We start from the raw sequence: 20,990 nt of genomic DNA on the forward strand, positions 1-20,990 counted from the left end.
CCGGGCAATGGAGGATGGCCCAAGTGCTTGGGCCCTGCACCTGCATGGGAGACCAGGAGAAGCACCTGGCTCCTGGCTTCGGATCGGCATGACATGCCGGCCGCAGCAGCCATTGGAGGGTGAACCAACGGCAAAAAGAAAGACCTTTCTCTCTGTCTCTTTCCCTCACTATCCACTCTGCCTGTCAAAAAAAAAAAAGGCAGCTTGAGAAACTGAGTACCTGATGCATGTGGGGGGGGGGGGTCATGGTTTAGGCCTGGCCATGTCACCACTATGAGAATTATAAACTCTATAGAAATAATAATAATAATAAAGTAAATGGGTTTTCAATAGCATAGAGATTCTCAGCAATGAATTGGGAGCCAGAATCATGGCGCAGCAGGTTAAGCAGTGGCCTGGGACACCAGCATGCCATGTGAGCACTGGTTCAAGACCCAGGCCCTCCTCTTCTGATCTGCCTCCCTACTAATGAGCCTGAGAAAGTAGTGGAAGATGGACCAAGTACTTGGGCCCCTGCCACTCACGTGGGAGATTTGGATGAAACTCCTGGCTTTGGCCTGGCCCTGCCCAAGCTGCAGTTACTGGGGGAGTGAATGAGTGTATGGAAGATGTCTCTGTCTCTCTAACTCTACCTTTCATATTAGTAAGTACATCTTTTTAAAAAACTTTAATAGATAAATCAGGCATGGTCATGGCTTGCAACCCTGTGTTCCTTAGAGGAGAGATGTTTGTGTAGCCGTAGGTGAGACCTCTGCTGTAGGGAGTAGAGTGATAGGGAGTAGAAAAGATCAAGAGGGCCAAATTGCTCTGTATAAGAAAAAGCTGAAGAACATACCTGGATGACAACACACAGAAGAGACAAGGGCTCTTGAAAGATAAACAAAAAAGAGAAGGAGACACATCAAGAGAGGGGTTGAAAAAAACAAGGAAAGAGAAAGGTACATGCGTGTGCGTGCATATATGTGCGTACCAGAAAGGGAGCAAAAAGATAGTGAATATGTGTATTTTTCCAAATATCTTTAAAAATGAAAAAGAAATATATTTAAAGAGGGCTTAAAAATGACTTGTGTGTTGTGATATGCTGTGTAATATAATCTAAGTCCTTAGTAAAGGTCTACATGGTCCCTTCATGATTCTGGAGTCAGAGTGCAAGGGGGAAAGGAGAGTACTTCTATGAACATTTTCGGAAGCATCCACTTGTTGAAGAATGACTCATTTTAGGATTACACATCTACTTATCAACTTAAGAATTTTAAGTGGATTTGTCCTAGGATCCAAAATGCCAAAAAGATTCTTAGAAAATGCAAGGCATTAATTAACATAAAATCATCAAATTTGGTATTTCAATTTACCTGAAGCTACGAGGAGCACCAAATAAACATGGAAATTTGAGAAGAAATGGGAGTTACTGAAAACCAGCTTAGAATTTGTGTCTTTTTAAATAAAAAATCTGGTTCTTCCATACATGTTATCCTCAAATGAACTAGCTATGGCACAGAGGGAAGCTGTGAAAATCAGATAAAAAGCCCCCAAATGTATGGGAAAATTGAAAAATCAAGATGGAAGGAAATACAGTACAGATAAGGTTTTTCCTTACTTTTTCTTATTCTAAAATTCATATTAGTGTCAAGTAAAATGTTACTTTACTTAACCTTTTAGATTCTATTTAATCTCTGATTAAGTTTCAAGGCTTTTTTTTTCCTCTTCTAGGCAAACATGATGCATACACTTCAGGAGCTACATGGAGGCATCCAAGGCAAACAATTTTCCTTATCAGATTGGTAGTAATTTCATTTTCTCTCACTGCTCCAGAGTGGTTATTTTCATTTTTGTTATTAATTAAGATTTATACCAATATGTATTTTTTTACTAAGAAAATCGAAGGGAGGATTTCTATTTAACTCAATATAAGCAGTAAATTCAAAATAAATATAATAAATAATGTAATAACCACTATATGTAATTATTTCATACAATAAATTATAAGAAATATTTTTATATAAAAGTCAAAGAAATAGAATACATTTCAATTCTCTTGTTAGGTGTATATGCTGTGAGATTAGGTAATGTATGAGTTCAGTTAAAAAAATTAGTAAGAGATCTATGAAAACTTGTTTCATCTTAAGTTCTTGAGGTAAGAGTCTAACAGTACTTCAGTATATATGCTGAAAACTATCCAAATAGAACTATTTTGGAGACTGTAACTACAGATACCTTATAGAATATTATGCTGTTTTGTGCAGCTTAGAAGTCACATATCGAACTCTATTACAAACACCTGAATTTCTGAAATTAAGGTGTGAAAGCAGAATGCAAATTACATTATTAGGACAGCATTTCTGGTCAACACAGGGATAAATGTTATCCTCTTTTAGAGAACAAAATTCCACAAAATATTTCAAAGTGATGAGCTTATTGACTTAAATGAACTGTTTATCTAAAATCATTTCATTATTCACTTACATGATGTAGTCTTACTTATTTCAGAACTAACATCACTAAGGTATTCAAATTACTAACCTCAAGTAAAGGCAAATAAATACCCTTATAATGGGTTGTTAGTAATCTCAATGGTAACATATTATCAACCCTTTTATTTTTTTAGATTAAGCAGAAAAACTTATTATCATACCCTATTTAATCATTCTACTTCAAAATGAGTCAAAAATTGGCAGTGTTGGCCGGCGCCGTGGCTCACTAGGCTAATCCTCCGCCTTGTGGCGCCGGCACACCGGGTTCTAGTCCCGGTTGGGGCGCCGGATTCTGTCCCGGTTACCCCTCTTCTAGGCCAGCTCACTGCTGTGGCCAGCGAGTGCAGTGGAGGATGGCCCAAGTCTTTGGGCCCTGCACCCCATGGGAGACCAGGAGAAGCACCTGGCTCCTGCCATCGGATCAGTGCGGTGCGCCGGCCGCAGCGCACCGGCCATGGCAGCCATTGGAGGGTGAACCAACGGCAAAGGAAGACCTTTCTCTCTGTGTCTCTCTCTCTCACTGTCCACTCTGCCTGTCAAAAAAAAAAATAAATAAATTTTAAAAAAATTAGCACTGTTTTACCAGATAGCTTTGTGCTAACTTTTGGTTTCTGACCAATCTTGTAAACTTTTAAAATGGCAAATGCCATTAGAAGCTCTGGGACAGAGTTCTCCATATACAACTCAACACTTGGCACCCAGTATGCTCAAACAGTGAATCCGAATCAGTTACAGCATTGATCAAAACAGAACCAAAACTTTTGCCTTCTGAGACTCAACTAGGTAAACCTAAAGAGAAAAATTTTATCTAGGAATTTAATATCATTATTTCTTCTAATTAAGACCCACTTTTCAAGTTGTAAAGTTCAAAATAAAATACTTCTAGCTAACAGAAATCAATGGACTATGCAAAATACATACTACATATCATACAGCAACTGAAAACATCTCTAATATATAAAAAATCTGATAAAGAATTCAGCTTTACTATTTAAGATGTCATCATTAAAGAAGTGGAAATCTTATTTTAATATTAATATTTCTTTGTAGTGCTGAAATACATCCCAAAGGCTACATTTCTAAATATCTTGAATAATATTTGAGGTTGTTATTTCAAAAGCAAAATAATGATAAATTATGCATCTTCCAGAAAATGTAATTTTGGGATACCATTTCCAAATGACAAATAGTATTTCCACCCAAGGTTGGGGTCAGGGCAAGGAGGAAGGGAGTGTTAGAAAGAAAAAGAAAATTCAGCAGTTTTCCCATGCAATTAATGTTCACATCTCATCATGTAATTGGTGCGTAGATAGATGCCAAAGCCTTGGTAACATACCAATCTTAAACAATCACAATACTCCCAATCAAACAGAGACTGTTGCACAGCTAAAATACACATGTTATTCTTCCCCACATAATATCTGAAGCTGTAGAAAGGTAGAATTTGGAAGTATGTCAGATAAAAATTAAATTGAGATGTTTCTAATTAGAATAGTTTATGACTTCCCCTTCCAACTCACATTTTCTTCTAAGCTTTTTGAAGGTAATATTGCAAACAAACATAAGTTACTGTGCAACAAACTGTGGAAGGTGAATGCTTAAGATACTGTCCACTTCACTCTGCCAGAAAGCAATTCTCTTTTCAGTCCCAATTCTATCCACCTTAACTCTGAGAATAATTCCAAATTCCTAGAATGCCCATGTTTTCTTATTTCATAATGGTTTTAGAGGAAATGACACAAATGAAGATGCTTAAAAAACAGCGGCAGATGATTTGATTAAATCAATCACAAAAAATTCAAAGAAATTTACTGGAATGACATTAACTTTGAGGAAATGACACAACTCTAGGAGATGATTTTTTTTTTTAACCCTTAGCATCTGATGAAATAGTATAAAAATTCTAGATGGAGAAAATTTTCAACTCTACTTGTCCATCATATTATGACTATGCTCTTGCTTCAGTCACCTCTAGGTGGGAGAATCAATGTTTTATCATTTTTGGTCATTCGCTACACAAATCCAAGAAATGAATACTGAAGTCAGGCCACTCAACTGTATCGGTGCTAAAAAGAACAGTACTGAGCTCAGCAATAGGACATGGAGTATGGAAGCCTTCCCTGCCACTTAATGCTAAAAGCAATCTCAAGTACAAAGTTTGAAAAATAAGTCAAACTGAATATAGTAATTTCATACCCCAACCGATAAAACTATTCATAAAAATGTTTCAGAAAAAGTTACTGCTCACACCCTTGATTTAACTGTTCTGGTAGCTATCACCTCCCAGGAAATACTTCAAATGAAGAATCTTTGAATTGATTTTGAAACCAAACATTTATAGGTATCCCCTGGTACCCAACAATGACCATTAAAGACATATCAATAATTTGAAAATGTTTCTTTGCATATCCTATGCAAGGTACTGTGCCAGGCACATTAACGCTCGACTTTTCTCTACTCTATCAGGTACAGATACTACTGTTTGCATTTTACAGATGGAAAAGACTCAGGTTAAATACATAAGCCAAGGTGACAGCATTATTAAGTGACAGGAAAGGCCAAGTTCTGACTTTAGAGTCCCCACCCCATGAAGTGCTACTTGATGGGTTGTAGCAAATGCTCAGGAGCAAACCCTGTGTCTACTGTTTACAATTTCTGAAAATGTTTGCAAGGACTTTGAAGCACAACTTAGCTAATGTGGAAAAGAACTTTGGAGCTAACCTTATACCAGCTAAATTAACTTGAAGAGGAAAGACTGAGCCAGTGATCTAAGTATACCTCTTTTTATACCGTTACTTATCCAAATCCCTATTTTAATTATTTTCCAAATGTGTATCATTTCAAGAATGTAATATTCTTTATACTCTTCTAATTAATGCCACATAAATCTGTATTTGCAGAGCATTTTTATTCCAGCATAAATTTTTGAAACTGAAGGAAGTTCAAGACAAATACACAAACCGAGAACTATCCTCACCCATTCTCTATCACCGAAGACCATCAGCAGATGTTTAAGCTAAGTTGAGAACCTGTTTTACAAGAATGGAAGGAGAAATAATTTGTTTTGAGTAGCTTTTATGGAACTCCAGTTAGTCTGGAAAAAGTCTTATGTCAAAGTGAATTTCGAATCTTGTTTTACGGTGAAAAACTAAACATGAAAGTGTCAGAAATGCAATGGTTAGTCATGTTCATGTTTTCAAATCAACAATGATAAATCAAATGTGTTTGATTGATCCCAAAGTCAAACACAGCAAAACAGAAAGTAAAATGTACTTAAGGAAATCTTAACAGGTGTCTGAATATTTGGGACAACCAAGTAAATAACACTCCCCTCTAGAGCACAGTAACTGCATTCTCTATTCTTGTCTTGACTTGGGTAACCAAACACACAAATTAGTTACATCAACAGACTTTAGTAATGGCAGAACTCAAGAGACTGGAAAGAGACATTATGGATACTCCTCACAGCAATACGGTAAGTACTTAACATATTAGTAAATTGCATCTGAAGAACAGCACTCTATGCTACCAGGAAAACAAAATGATTCCAGCCTTCCCACAGGCAACAAGAACCGAGCATGCAAAGAACAAAACCCTGCAAGGAAGCAAGCAAGAAAGGCCTCTTCTGTAAAGGAACTGCTCATTGACCTTTGCAAGCTTAAAAGATTCACACTAGTTTACCAAAACCAGCAATACAGATAAACAATTTCCCTCACTATCTATTCTAAGAAAACACTTATTACTTTCAATATAAAAAGTTTTTTTAAAAAATGTATCTCAAACATTAAAATTTCATTAAATAGTCTCTGTATACTGCTTTCCATTACTTTTTATTAACTTCTCCCAATAACTGTAATAGGTGCAGGAATGGGTTGCTGATATAAAAATATGGAATGCTTCACAAATTTGTGTTTTATTCTTGCACAGGGACATGCTAATCTTATCTGTATTGTTGCAATTTTAGTATATGCGTTGCCAAAGCAAGCACTGTAAAACTTGATTCTGAATCCTTGATCAATCAAGGGTTTTATGTTTAAGTAGTGAAAGTATAAACTGATGATCCTTTGTCACCTGTAGCTGTTGACCACTTAATGCTGTAGATTCCAGAAACTTTCAGGAACTTAGCCATTCCTGCTTTTCTTTTCTATTCCTAACTCTCTGGTAAGGACATTTATTTGAAAGGAGGCATTTTGACCATACAATTATTTAAGAAAACAGTTCTTAGCTTCCTCCTACAAACTGTCCTATCATAACTGGAGAACTGGAAGTTCTCAACCATAGGTGTTTCCATCTCATCTGACTGACTCTTAGCATCCTGTCTGTATGTGTCACAGCTACTTTAAAACAGAATCCCTAGAACTAGAAACACTGGTAATGGCATCACCAACAAATTATTCTGATGTAATGTTAAAAATATTTCTTAGTTTGTTTCAGAATGTAGTTAAAGGCAAAACTACTTGGGATGAGAACCTATACACCAACAATAGCATGACTGGTCTTTGGGTTGGTAAGAGGACTACCAATAATACATTCCATTTTAAAAACAAAGCAGTACAGAAAAAACATACCATGAAAATAAAGAAGTCTTAATTATATCATTAACTATTTTAAACTAAACGTTTTTAGTTCTGTGAAATTTACATTTCTATTAAGACTGTCAACCATCAGAAATATGAGTAATTTTTTAAGAAAAGGAACTTTAAAAATTTATAAATTACAATTAAAGAGTCTAAACCTTTGAAGATCAATTCAAAAGTACTTTCTTAGGAGTATTCTTGAAAATCTCTGTTGTTAGCCCACAGCTACATATTCTTTTCATGGTTTTCTCCAAGTGTTTGCTTGTTTTTCCAAGTCAAAGTTGTTGATTAGCTTAAATGAACAAAGTAATGAAATTTTTCTAAATATTCCATCTGTTTCCCTAAGGCTATTTTACTGAGCAAAGTGCAACTAAGCAACTGCTTATCTGTACTTATTATATAAGAAGTTTCAAAAAAATAAACCTACTAATTCTTAACATGAATTTACTGTTGTTTCATCACTCCAAATAAGGCTATGTAAAGGACCCAACTAATCCTTTATACAATATAGTGATCAAAACAAAGTTTCTCGACCTTTTGCTTAACACCTAACGTTAACACTTCCTTTTAAATTATGCTGGGTACTATATTCTGAAGGACTTGTGTAGTGGATGAATTGTCATATTAAAGACAAAATATGTTAATTTAAAGTGACAGGAACTGTATCACTCTGAAGGGAGCATGGGAAGGACATGAGCATGCACTGAACTTTTGTCCCTGAAGCATTGCTATGAATCTTGGCGCATTAATTAATTTAAAGCACATGCTATTGAGTCGGTACCTGCCAGAAATCCTGATCAGAAGATGAGAAAAAGGAAAAAAAAATCAACATTGTTTGATTACAATACTTCCAAATCAAATGCACACATCAAAAAACAATATATAAAGGACCAATTAAAACCGATAATATCATTGGACATCTGGAAAATAGAAAAATAAGAAATACACAGACATGTTTTTGACATTATCTGCTACACACAATAAGACAAAATACTTCAACAGCTCAATTCCTATCCTCCCCAAAAGGACACAGTTGTAGAAAAAGCTTATTATTTCTATAAAAACAAAATATACAATTACTTATTTCTTAAAGAAAAGGGAAAGCAAACATTTTATCTTTTTCCATGGGTAGTAAAAGCACTTCTTTAATATTTCCTATAAGGATGCCTCACTATAACTTCATGAACTTTTTAAAAATTTCATGATAACTAAGTGACTTTGCCATGCATATTAACATACAGGTAAACCAAACTCAGGAACTACTCTAAGTAAGGGTTCCGAATAACTACTTAGAAGTAAGTTCTCAAAACCATGCTGCACTAAATGAAGGGCTACCCACACTGGAAATAAAAACCAGTCATCATGGACACTGGTGTTCAAGAAAGCAGTTCAGGATTCTTAATTTAACTGCGTACCATTTCAAAATATCCCCAAACACAAAATGGTTTTTTGAATGTTTTTCAATAAATATACTTCACTGTGTGTGAAATAAAATTTGACCTAACCTCACCACCCTTTTCACACCATGCTCAGTAGTTCTTGTCAGAAAAACAGATGCTATTAGCCTTTTACAAGGCTACAGCTGGGACTGAGCTGACAGGACCCAAAGGGTTTTACAGCAGGGGGTGAGAGGAATTGCTGTGAACACAGAATAGCTCAGACATGAGAAATCAAACCAGAGGTCTCTTTGGTTAACAGACTAGCTATTTAACCCTGGGAACAGCTCTTCACAGAGAAAGCACATGGGGATTTTTATAAGTGATTGAACTGAGAACCAAAGCACTGTGGAAGACCAATTATACAGGGAGTAGCTATTTTGTAGCATTTCATACAAATTAAGAAAGAATATTTTATAATAGCAGATAACTTCATTTAAAAACTGGGAAAAGAACTCAAAGTCACGCAAAAGAGCCAAAATTTGCAGAGCAAGGTACTTTTTACCTTTTGTCCTGATTTTAACGACAGGGAGGTTAATGGGTCTCTTGCCCACGTTTCCCTGTCAACTATGCAGCAGAGATCACATTTGAAGACATGACTGTCTGTATCCAAAGTCCACAATTCTTCTCACCCTGTTCTACTGCACACTAAGTACAGCAATGCATAGGTGGTATTTCTCATACTCAATTCAGCATACTTTATAATATCTATTAATCATTTACACTCAGCTGTCAAATACTCCAAATAGAAATTCATTGGAAAATATTTCAAACACCAAAGCCAGGTTTTTTTTTTTCCCCCCCAGGACTATGGTGTGTAAAAAAGAACTGAAGTGCTGCCACCTGGAACATCAGAATCCCACAGGGGCACTAGTTTAAGGCCCAGTTGCTCCACTTCCAATCCAGTTCCTTGCTAATGCACTTGGGAAAGCAGCAGATGCCCTGAACTCATGTAGGAGAGCCAGAAGCAGCTCCTGACTCCTGGTTTCCACCTGCACTGCCCTAGCTGTTGCAGCCATTTGGGGAGTGAACCAAATAGATAAAAGATCTCTCTCTCTCTCTCTCTTTCTCTTTCTCTCTCTATGACTCTACCTTTCAAATAAGTAAAATAAATCTAAAAACAAAAAATACTGGATGGACAAGAAGGAAGATGGGGGGAAAAAAACTGGCAGCTAACAATAAACCAGAAAATTCCATTAGGGGTCAAAAGACTTCCAAAAAGATTGCATTAGTATCTGAGTTCACTTTGGTAATTTAATTACATTCCAAACTCTTAATTACATTCCAAACAAAACAAATAAGATATAGGGCTAGTGATCAGCCCCTATCAAATGATGCCACAGCTAACATGTGGCATCATCAATATCTGAGAGTATAAATATTTATTTTACAATAGAAATATGTTCTCTATTATCCTGATTATTATAAGCAAAGGCCCAAGATGCCAAATACAGACAACAGTGCATTTTTTGAGAGAGACTCTTGGCTTAAAAAAAGTCTAATACATCCCAAGAGAATGCACATAACATTTCAGTCCCCCAAAAGTATTTCATAGACACATGGTGGTTTGGGGGTTATGTTTTAGCCCTTAAAAAACCCTTTAAAAAACCCATTAATATATTCATTCACTGGTTGTCAGTAGTTTGTTTCTGTGGTTTAAATTTAAATTTCCAAATAAAAAATACTTCTTTGTCTTGTGAAGGAATTATCACCAATAATAGTAAAAATGCTTGGGTACCTGCCACCCATGGGGGAAATTAAGATGAAATTCCAGGCCCCTAGGGCTGCTGCCTAAAGTGCCTACATCCCATATGGGCATCGGTTTGAATCTGGCTGCTCCCACTTATGAACCAGCTCCCTGCTCATGCTCTTGGGAAAGCAGTGGGAGATGGCCTAACTACTTGAGCCCCTGAATCCACGTGTGAAACCTGGCCCACCTCAGCCCTGGCTATTGTGGCCATTTGGGGAGTGAATCAGCAGATGGAAGGTCTCTCTTTGTCTTTCCCTCTTTCTAACTATGCCTTTCAAATAAATAAATAAATCTTTAAAAAACAAAACAAAACAAAACAACTACCTAGTTACATCATAGCATTAGTAGTCATCTCTTAGACTTAAAAACAAAAAAAGAAAGGAATTCCAGGCTTCTGGGTTCAACCTAGCTCAGCTCCAACTGTTGCAGGCATTTGGCAAGTAAATCACAGATGGAAGATCCCTGGCTTTCTCTTTGTCACTCTGCCTTTCATATAAATAAATAACTAAAACATAAGACAATAAACAATATAAAACACTTGAAATAAATTACACCAATAAAAATATCTAAACGGTCAAATCCAAGAAATATTTGACAATAATGTAAAGCAAAGGCTCCACTTAGAAAAAAACTTTAGTTTTATAGGCCAATTATTAAATGACAAAAATTAAGTGAAGAAAAAATATTGTTTTCATTACAGAAGAAATTCAAAATTCATGAAATGACCACATTAACAAATTATAAAGAGAATACATGGATATTGAGGGTGGAATAGATTTTTTTAAATCCACTAAAACAAAAGCTACACCATATTTTCTATTACTATCTCTACAACAGTGCTAATAAGCTATTTATGATGATTTTCAAACACCTTCTAAGGGAAAATCTGAATTCTTTCAAGCTTTAGTTTTAAAACTTTTACACCTAGTCTGAGCAGTTTTAAAAAATCATCACTTAGGAGCCAGTGTTGAGGCACAGCAGGTTAAGTCATTGCCTGCAATGTTGGCATCCCATTTGAGTACTGGTTCAAGTCCTGGCTGAGCCACTTCTGATTCAGCTCTCTGCTAATGTGCATGGGAAAGCAGCAGATGATGGCCCAAGTATTTGGGCCCCTGCCAAACTTGTGGGAAACCTGGATGGAGTGCTAGGCTCCTGTTTTCAGCCTGGCCATTGCAACCATTTGGGGAGTGAACCAGCAGATAGAAGATCTCTCTCTCCTTTTCTGTAACTCTGCCTTTCAAATAAATAAATAAAAAAAAATCATCACTTATCTACAAAATATATTCTTAAGACCAGTAAGACCCAAAGCTTGTAGATAGTAGATAGTCTTGAAAAGCAATAAATAATACAAATGCCAGTAATAAACTAGTTCATGACTTTTATGCAAGGATTAATATTTATTAACATAAGGTAGTAACTGCCTATGGAAAAATATCCTGGCAAAATTCAAAATCTGCTTAACCAAACTTGTTTCAACATTAGTTGAATCAGAAATGTTTCCTTTATTTCTTACAGGGAATTTTTGAGTTAATTAAATAGAACAAGAGAAAATATGATAAAACAAGAAACAACTACTCAAGTGTTTATCAATATCAGTTGGGCCATCTTTTTACTCTATACCTCAAGGTTCTATGAAATTAAATTACAAAAGAAAAGCATCCAAAAAAACAACATTTCTACATTTGTTCTTGCTTTCAAGACAGAAAAGCTAAATTATAATTCAATTAGAAGGCAAAAAATATGCTAGCGTTTGCTACTGGTGAAGCAGTTGTGTTAATAGTCAAAATATGGGGGCTAGGAAGTTGGGAGTAAATTACTCTTTCTCTAAGCATTCCACAGCTAGTTCATCTTCCAAGTTTAAAGAAAGGGGAAGGTGGAAGAGAAAATCATCCATCTAAAAGTCAAAGTATATCAAAGGAAATTCCTCTAGTGCATTTAGTTTTCTAACTAAATTTAAGAGTATGGCCATAATGCAAATAAAAATTTCCTATCATCAGAACTCAAATCTGTTTTGTAAAACAAGAAATTATCTTAGGATTTATATACTCTAGAGCTGTTATTTAAGAATTAACATTTTCTGGGGGCTGGCATTGTGGCATAGTGGGTAAAGCCACTGCCTGTAATACGTCCTGGCTGCTCCATTTCCAATCCATCTCCCTGCTGACAGCCTAGGAAAAACATGAGTGGCCCTTCCCACTCATGTGGGAGTCTTGAAAGAAGCTCCCAGTTCCTGGCTTCAGCCTGGCCCAGTTCCAGCTGTTGCAGTCATCTGGGGAGTAAACCAGAGGATAGCAGATTGATCTCTCTCTCTCGTTCTGCCGCTCCTTCTCTCTCTGTACCTCTTTCAAATACATAAATAAATCTTAATATCTATATTTTTAAAAATCTTAACTATATATATATATATATATTTTTTTTTTCTGATTGAGAGCCCAAATGAGTCATAAAGATCTAAAGGAAAATAATTACCAAGTGAAGGACTTCAATACATAACCAGAAACTCTGGAAAAACTTGTGCTTATCAGAGGTGGACGAAAGGGAAATCTAGATCCTTCACTTCTTGCTAGGCAACAAGCCACTTACTGCTGGCTGAGGGTCACGGGCTCAATTCTACACCACTTTGTGTGAGTCTCCTATTCCTCTTTTCTCTTTCCGAACCTATTACTCTGGAAGCACAAAGTCAACTTCCATATGCCTAATTTTCATACAAGGCATACTTATTCCTAAATCTTGCCTTTCCTACTGTAATTTTAGAAGTCTCCACTGCAATGCACAAATAAACACACCCAACTCTAACCTGTTCAGTTGGCTTTCCAAAGCAGAAGCACTGCCATTTGTGCTTCCACAGGAAGGTGAGCACTAACATACTTTCATGTTTTACTGCATTTTACTCTACTTTATAAAAATGAATGGAAATCAGAAAAATGTTGATGGTAAGAGCTCATAAATTTAATAAAACTAAAATTAAGAAGAAAACTCATCAGCTACACCAAAAGCTGAAAATTCCCATCTTCAACTGGATCAGCTGATTACTGAATCACAACAGAAAAAAACTGGTCATATATGACACATGAATTATCATGAGGGCTTTTATATTTGGGAAATTTCTAGGAATGGAAGTTCTTCTAATAAGTAATTCTGTTGTTCAATTCACACAAATTCCACCCATTTACATGTTCTCTGTATTCCTTCAGTGACTAAAAAAGAAGGTAATTATTAAACTGACTTTACTAAAATACAGATTTAATGACTCATACCTCCTAGGGGTTATATGAGTGACTAGTAGACATTTTTCAAGTCATTAAACATTTATTTATTGGTTGCCTCCTGTGTGCCAGTTCTGTGCTGGACTCCAGGTGACACAAAGACAGGTAGGACAGAGACCTCATTTGCCAAACTCTGAAATCAAACCCTCACACAGACACATGGGAGCCTTATCATAAACACAAAAAGCAGAGACACAGAGGATCAAAGAGAAGTTGTGGCTGCTCCAAAGCACAGCCAGGCCTCTGAGTGCAGGGCTCCCAACATTTAGTTCAACGCCCTTTCTTTTGATCATTCTATCCTTCAGAACATAGGACTTTACAGAGAGGATACTCACAGATGGAAGCATTTCAGGCATTGTGCCACATGAACAAGAAAAGTAATTTTTAGGCTGGTAGCCTTGATCTTTCCAGTCTTAAAGCAGCCACTCATTCTTATCACTTCTGCAAAAAAAGCTGTTCACCTTATCAGGTTATGGAGGTCTATGCAGTGCTGCAGGGAATGCCACATTCCTGCAGAATCGGTTTACACTACTCCTAACCTCCGCCCATTAGACCCTCTTTTGTGCTCCTGCCTTTTTCAGCCACTCCATGACTTTCCTTCTGATTTCCTTCTCATTACTCTTTGTAGAGCCATGCCTGACTCCTTCTTCTTTCAGACGGGCTTTCTTCCTCCTCTTTAAAATTGACCCTTTACTTTTCTTTCTGACCCTGTGTAATAGTTTCTTTTTCTCTTTGGAGATTTTAGCCTGAAAGGGAAAAACATGTTTAAACTGACTGCTTTGAGATAATAAAATTCAAAGTTTCATTTTCCATGCCTAAGAATGATTTGTTACAAGATTTACACAGTTATAAAATAAGTAACTGAGGGGCAATCTTTGGCCTAGCAGTTTGGGGTACTGAATCAGATGCCCAAGTCCTATCTGGGAATGCCTGGGTTGGACTCCCTGCTCCAGCTCCAGATTCTGGCTTCCCACTGACACAGAAGCTGAGAGGCAGCTCAAGTGGCTGGGTCCATGTCACCCATATATGAGATCTGGACTGAGGTCCCAGCTCTCAGCTTTGAGCTAGCATAGCCCTTGGTGTTGTGGGCTTGAGGAGTGAACCAAATAATGTGAGCCAGAGTGATGGAAGCTCTGTCTGTATATTTATCAAAGAAAATAAAATAAAGAATTGAAAATAAGTATAATGCAAACATATGCACATTTGGAGTATCCTCTTTAGCTATGACAAAAGCATTGTAAGGATTTTCGTAATTTTCTAGTTAGAATTAATGCTATATACTAACAAAGTTTAAGGAAGGTCAAATCAGATGTGTTTTGCAAGACATTCAAATGTAATATAGGGGAGTATATTAACCTTTTTATGACTGTTGACTTAATATTCAAGTCAGCAAACACTGAATTAGTCCTTAATACAGCTCCAAGGCAACTCATGAGAGTTACCTTGCATGGAAAAATATGAAGAGTCTCCTTGGTTCTTTCTGAGAAGCACCTGAAGGTACAGACTTGCTAAACTGACCACACTTTTTTGTTAGGATAAGTGGGTATTTGGGATCTCTCACAGATAATGCTAGAGGGATTTGGAAATCTCAATAAATAATAGGATTCACATTATATGTGTCCTTTTTTGCTCACCTTTCCATCAAAGCGTTTTATTATATATTGATCCAGGCCCAAGTCTGTAAAATAAAAGAAAGAAGTTATCACTGACTGTAATTCAAATCAAACACAGAAAATGACAGCCCTGTTTTGTTTCCAATAATTCAATGCAATGTACTTGGAGGTTTAGCCACAACATTTGTCCAAAGGCCACAGGAATTAATATTTTTGCCACACTTCAAAGAGTCCATGCGAAGCGATATCAGCCCTTTTATTTCACATAATAGAAAAGAGGGGCTCTGAGAGGGTAATGGGCACATGTGCAAATCTGGTCAACAGTGCAGGAGAAGTCAGCTCTGGACTCTTGCCACGGCAGTGCTCTTTTCACTATACAAGGTGCTGTGGTACCTCTACCTAAGGCGAGGGAGCTATTAGTTTAATTCAATTGCTTATTAATTCTTTTGGTATCAAGTTAAAAGAAATCAGGTGCTGGTGTTGGAGATAGCAAGTAAAACCACTGCTTGCTGTGCCAGCATCCCATATGGGTGTCAGTTTGAGTCCCAGCTGCCTCACTTCCAATCCAGCTCCCTGTTTATGTGCCTGGGAAAGCAGCAGCAGAAGACCTAAGTCCTTGGGGCCTGCACCCATGTGGGAGACCAAGATGAAGCTCCTGGATCCTGGCTTTGGCTTGGCCCAGTCTTGCCTGGCTGTTGAGGCCATTCGGGGAGTGAACCAGTGGATGGAAGATCATTCATTTTCTTTCTTTCTTTCTCTTTCTCTCTCTCTGCCTCTCCTTCTCTGTAACTCTTTCAAACATATAAATAAATCTTAAAAAGAAAGTTCAATGCCAAAAGAACTTTTGCAAAATACTGAAACAGCTACAAATAGATTAGTCCATCTTACCTTTCAAAATTGCGTTAAACATTAAATATTTATTTGAGATTACCTAGCTTTGAATTTGGAGCATTGTGAAAGATGTAGTGTTTGCATGCATTAGGGGCCCTTGAAAGCTGGGACTTTTTTTGTCTTTGTGCACTGCTTTCCCCTGGTACTTAATAAATATGTGCATGCAAGTTACTCATATCAGCAGTTTAATCCAAACACAACAATAAAAACAGCATTAGCCAAGATCTAGCATTTACTTTACTGAGCATCTGTGATGTTGTAGATATCGTTCGTAATCCATAATATTAGTTAATTCAGTCCTCCTGGCAAGTACACAGGGCAGGAGTTGGCAAACTACAGACTTCAGGCCAAATGCAGCCTAGCCATGGTTATTTATTTTTCCTTTTCTTTTTATGGCCTAGAAACTAAGAATAATGATTACTATTCTGCCTCTTGGCCTGCAAGGCCTGAAATATTTACTATCTGATCTTTTAAGGAAAGTTTGCTATTCCCTAGTTTAAGGGCACATCAGCTGACATCTAAAAAATTAGCACTGTTTTGAAGGCACTTAGATTTCAGAACATTTGTGTTAGAATCCCATAATACATGGCACATTAACTTTTGGAGAAAGAATACCATGACTCATGTATTCTGTGTAAATATAGCCCATTTTAAGATCCCACATAATGCTTTACACCAGGGGCTAGCAAGTATTTTTCTGTAAATGGACAGAAAGTAAATGCTTTAGGTTTTATGGGCTACAGTCTCTGTTGAGATTACTCAACTCTACTTTTGTAGCTCAAAAGCTATCACACAAAAATGAATGAGCATGGCTATAATCATAAGACTCCTCGTGCATACTGAAATTTATTTCAATATTTAGGTATCACAAATATTTTTGTGACTTTTATTTCACTCATCTAAAAACAGACAAAACATTCTCTGTTCATAGGCCATATGGAAACAACCAGTTGGTTGAAGTTGACCAAGTAGTATTCTATACTAAATATTAGCACAGCAGAGAATTAAAATTAAATGTAGAACACAGTAGATTAAGTAGAGAAAACATCAGTGCACTAATGCTTTCAAAATCTATCTCCTGCATTATACAGTTAGGTAAAAACCATGTACTTCCAACAAAGAGCTCTGGGAAGATTATTATTAAGGGCCTAAAGGGTCAGAGAGGAATGCAGAACAAGCAAACCTCAGTATGGTCTGTGTTTCTCTATCTGCATTCTACATGCCATGCAGATGAAATCACATCAAGACGAATTGGGTAAGCAACTAGACAGAGTGGAAAGAAATTAAGGTATGTTTTGCTCAGACCAAAGCTCATGTTTTTCTACCTGGAACTTAAAATACTCTCTGCATGCAGTTGGTAATTCAAATCACTGGCCAGCTACACAGAACTGGTTACTGCAATAGCAAGAGTCATTCAAAGACCAGAGCCTGAAACAACTGCCTGATTTACAATATCCAAGCAAGGCAATTCAGATGTTACAGAAAGGGAGATGAGACATGCTAAAGTCACATAAGATATTTTTTCTTTTACACCCTTGCTACTTAACTAAGGCTATGTTGAATTTTCTTGAGTTTCAGTACCAAACTATTCTTATTCAGCTTTTCACTCACATTCAATAGCTCTCTATTCATTTTAAGACTTTAATTTTAGACCTTCATGTAGTCTGTGCTACATGATTATTTTTAAATTGTTCTAAAACTAAAGCTCACAAATTTAGAACTGCTGGATATCCTGGAATACAGTATGTGTGAAGATATGACCAAAAAAAGTTGAAATATGAGCTACTGGCTAGAGTCCAGGCATCTGATGATAGAAATTCAAACTACAAAAAAATTCTACAGCCTTACTCTTTTCTTTACTTTAACTTATACAGGAATAATATATATTTTACTTCTGCTGTATCAACATTTGTGGAAATTCCTGTTCATGGGTAAATAAAAATGAAACCAAATTTCCCACTGAATTTCATTTTAATGTGTCAAAATTTCCCTTGAAGATTATCATCCTAGAAGAAAAGCAATTACTCCCTATTCTAAACCAGAAATGTAGTTGGTATATTAGACATTTAGTAGCTAAACTATATTAGGTCTTTTAATAATTAAAAAACACAAAATACTGGGGCTGGCAATATGGCCCATGAGGCTAAGCCTCTGCCTGCAGTGCCGGCATCCCATATGGGTGCTGGTTCCTGAACTGGCTGCTCCTCTTCAAATCCAGCTCTCTGCTTATGGCCTGGGAAAGCAGTAGAAGATGGCCCAAGTGCTTGGGCCCTTGTCCACACTTGGGAGACCCAGAAGAAGCTCCTGGCTTCAGATTGGCCCAGTTTCTGCCGTTGTGGTCACTTGGGGAGTGAATAAGAGAAAGGAAGACCTTTATGTCTGTCTCTCCTTTCTCTGTCTGTAACACTATCTCTCAAATAAATAAAATCTTTAAAAAAATTTAAAAAAAAACCCACAATACTACAAAGTTAAATGCTAGAATATGTGGAAGCAATTAAAACATATAATGATTTCCAAGAGTATAAAAATAATATTCCTTAAACATTGTAATGATTTTTAGTGGCCTGTCTGAAGTCTTAGTTCATTATTTTTGTTACATTGGAAGCAAACCATATTTTTAAAAAATATTTATTTATCTGAAAAGCACAGAGATCTTCCATTTGGTTTCACCACCTCAATGGCTGCAACAAGCTATGTGCCTGGAACTCCATCCAGGTCTCTCATATGGGTACAGAGATCAACATATTTGGGCTATTTCTGCTGCTATCACTGGTACACTAGCAGGAAGCTAGAACAGAGGCGGAACAGCTGGGACATGAACCGACATCACATGGGATACAGGTGCTGCAGGTGGAGGCTTAACCCTTTGTGCCATAATACCAGCCCCAAAATACATCCTTTTTAAAGTTACTCAAACATAAGATTTTATCTGCACAGAAGAAATATTCTAGCAGGAATGAAAATATTTACTCTTATAAAATCAGGAGTATAGGGGCTGGTTCTGTGGTGTAGTGAGTGAAGCTGCCACCTGAAGTGCCAGCATCCCATATGGGTGTCAGTTCAAGTCCCGGCTGTTCCACTTCGAATCCAGCTCTCTGCTATGGCCAGAGAAAGAAGCAGAAGATGGCCCAAGTCCTTGGGCCCCTGCACCCGCTTGGGAGACCCAGAAGAAGCTCCTGGTTTTGGACTGGCACAGCTCCGGCCGTTGCGGCCAGTTGGGGAGTGAACCAGCGGATGGAAGGCCTCTCTTTCTCTCTCTGCCTTTCATTCTCTAACTCTGCCTCTCAAGAGGCAGAGTTACGGAGGGGCAGAGGCAGAGAGAGAGAGGTCTTCCATCTGCTGGTTTACTACCCAAATGGCTGGAACGGCTGGAGCTGAGCTAATCTGAAGCCAAGAGCCAGGAGCTTCTTCTGGGTCTCCCACATGGGTGCAGAGGCCCAAGGACTTGGACCATCCTCCGCTACTTTCCAGTTGCACTAGCAGGGAGCTGGACTGGATGTGGAGTAGTTGGGACTTGAAACTATATCCATATGGGATGGTGGCATTGCAGGCCAGGGCTTTAACCTGCCGCACCACAGCACTGGCCCCCTAGATTGTTCTTCTTTTCAAATTTAGGTGTTTATAGCTATAAAATTTCCCTATGACAGCTGCTTTTGTGGCACCGCCCAAGTTTTAGTAGGTTCTGATTCCCTTTTCATTCAACTGGAAGTGTTTTCTAATTTTTCTTCTTTTATTCATTGGTACTGTTTCATTTCATACATGTTTTTATTTTTCTATTTATGATTTGTTTCATTCCACTGTGATTAGAAAAAACTTGTGTACGTTTTCAATCTTTTAAACTATGTTTTGAGGTCTAAAGTACAGTATATCCTGAACACTGTTGTATGTGCACTGGAGAAGACTGTATTCTGCAGCTCTTGGAGTGTTCTGTATGTTTACTAGGTCTAGTTGGTTTATAGTGTTGTTTAACTCCTCTAGTTCTTTATTCATCCCCTGTCTAGAGGTTCTACCCATTACTGAAATGCATGTAAAAGTTTCCAACCATTATCTATTTCTCCCTTTGCTCAGTGTTTTCTTCACATATACTGTGGTCTGGCATTTGGTGGGTATATACTCATAACTATTAAATCTTTTTTTGTTTTTAAGATTTATTTTACTTATTTGAAAAGGGGAGGGAGGGGGAGAGGAAGGGGGAGAGAGAGAGAGAGAGAGAGAGAGAGAGAGAGGGAGAGAGAGAGAGAGAGATCTTCCATCTACTGATTCACTCCCCTAAATGGCTGCAATGGCCAAGGTTGGGCCAGGCTGAAGCCAGGAGCCTGTAACTCTATCTGGATCACCCACAAGGGTAGCATGGGCCCAAACACCTGGGCCATCTTCCACTGCTTCCCCAGGCATATTAGAAGGGAGCTAGATAGGAAATGGAGCAGCTAGGAGTCAAACAAATGCTCATGTTAGTGTCACAGGCACCTGCTGTGTCACTAAACTAGTGAATGGAACATCTCTCTGTCTCTCTCTGTTCCTGTCTCTCCTCCCCTCCCTCACTCCTTCCCTCCCTCTCTGTAACTGTGCCTTTCAAATAAATAAATCTTTGAAGAAATAAAGAGTAAAGAAAAGAAACCAACTTCTACCATTTTGTTAGTATTTGTTTTCTATGTATCTTCTTTTTTGTCCTTCAATTTCTCCAATCTTGGCCTCTTTAGTGTTTGACTATTTTTTCTCTATCACCATTTTCAGCTATTCCTCATTACCTTTTCCACAAATTTTGAAGTTATTTCTTAGTGGTAGCTCTGGGATTACATTTACAATCCCTAATTGATAATAATCTACATGAAATTAATAGCTACAATGGCTTCAGTAGCATGTAAAAACTCTGCTCTTATCTAGCTCCATTCTTCTTTTTTAAACATTATATGCATATTATCATATGTTGCAATTACTATTTTCTTGAATTAAGAATTTGTCATTTAAATCATAGCAAACAAAAAC

The 20,990-nt window shown here is 37.3% G+C and overlaps 1 protein-coding gene and 1 non-coding gene across 2 annotated transcripts in view; both read right to left on the reverse strand.

Moving 5' to 3' along the window:
- The window catches only part of MICU1 (mitochondrial calcium uptake 1), a 230,390-nt gene that overhangs the window by 128,248 nt on the left and 81,152 nt on the right, over positions 1-20,990 (reverse strand). Inside the window, exon 5 of the mRNA XM_062214805.1 lies at positions 15,135-15,178. Coding sequence (XP_062070789.1) covers positions 15,135-15,178 — 44 coding nt within the window. The remainder of the gene's footprint in view (positions 1-15,134; positions 15,179-20,990) is intronic.
- Positions 6,354-6,457, reverse strand: LOC133776482 (U6 spliceosomal RNA). The gene has a single exon (XR_009868411.1). It is a non-coding gene; the product is annotated as a U6 spliceosomal RNA (small nuclear RNA).

Source organism: Lepus europaeus, chromosome 17, assembly GCF_033115175.1.
Source record: "Lepus europaeus isolate LE1 chromosome 17, mLepTim1.pri, whole genome shotgun sequence".
Taxonomy (NCBI): domain Eukaryota; kingdom Metazoa; phylum Chordata; class Mammalia; order Lagomorpha; family Leporidae; genus Lepus; species Lepus europaeus.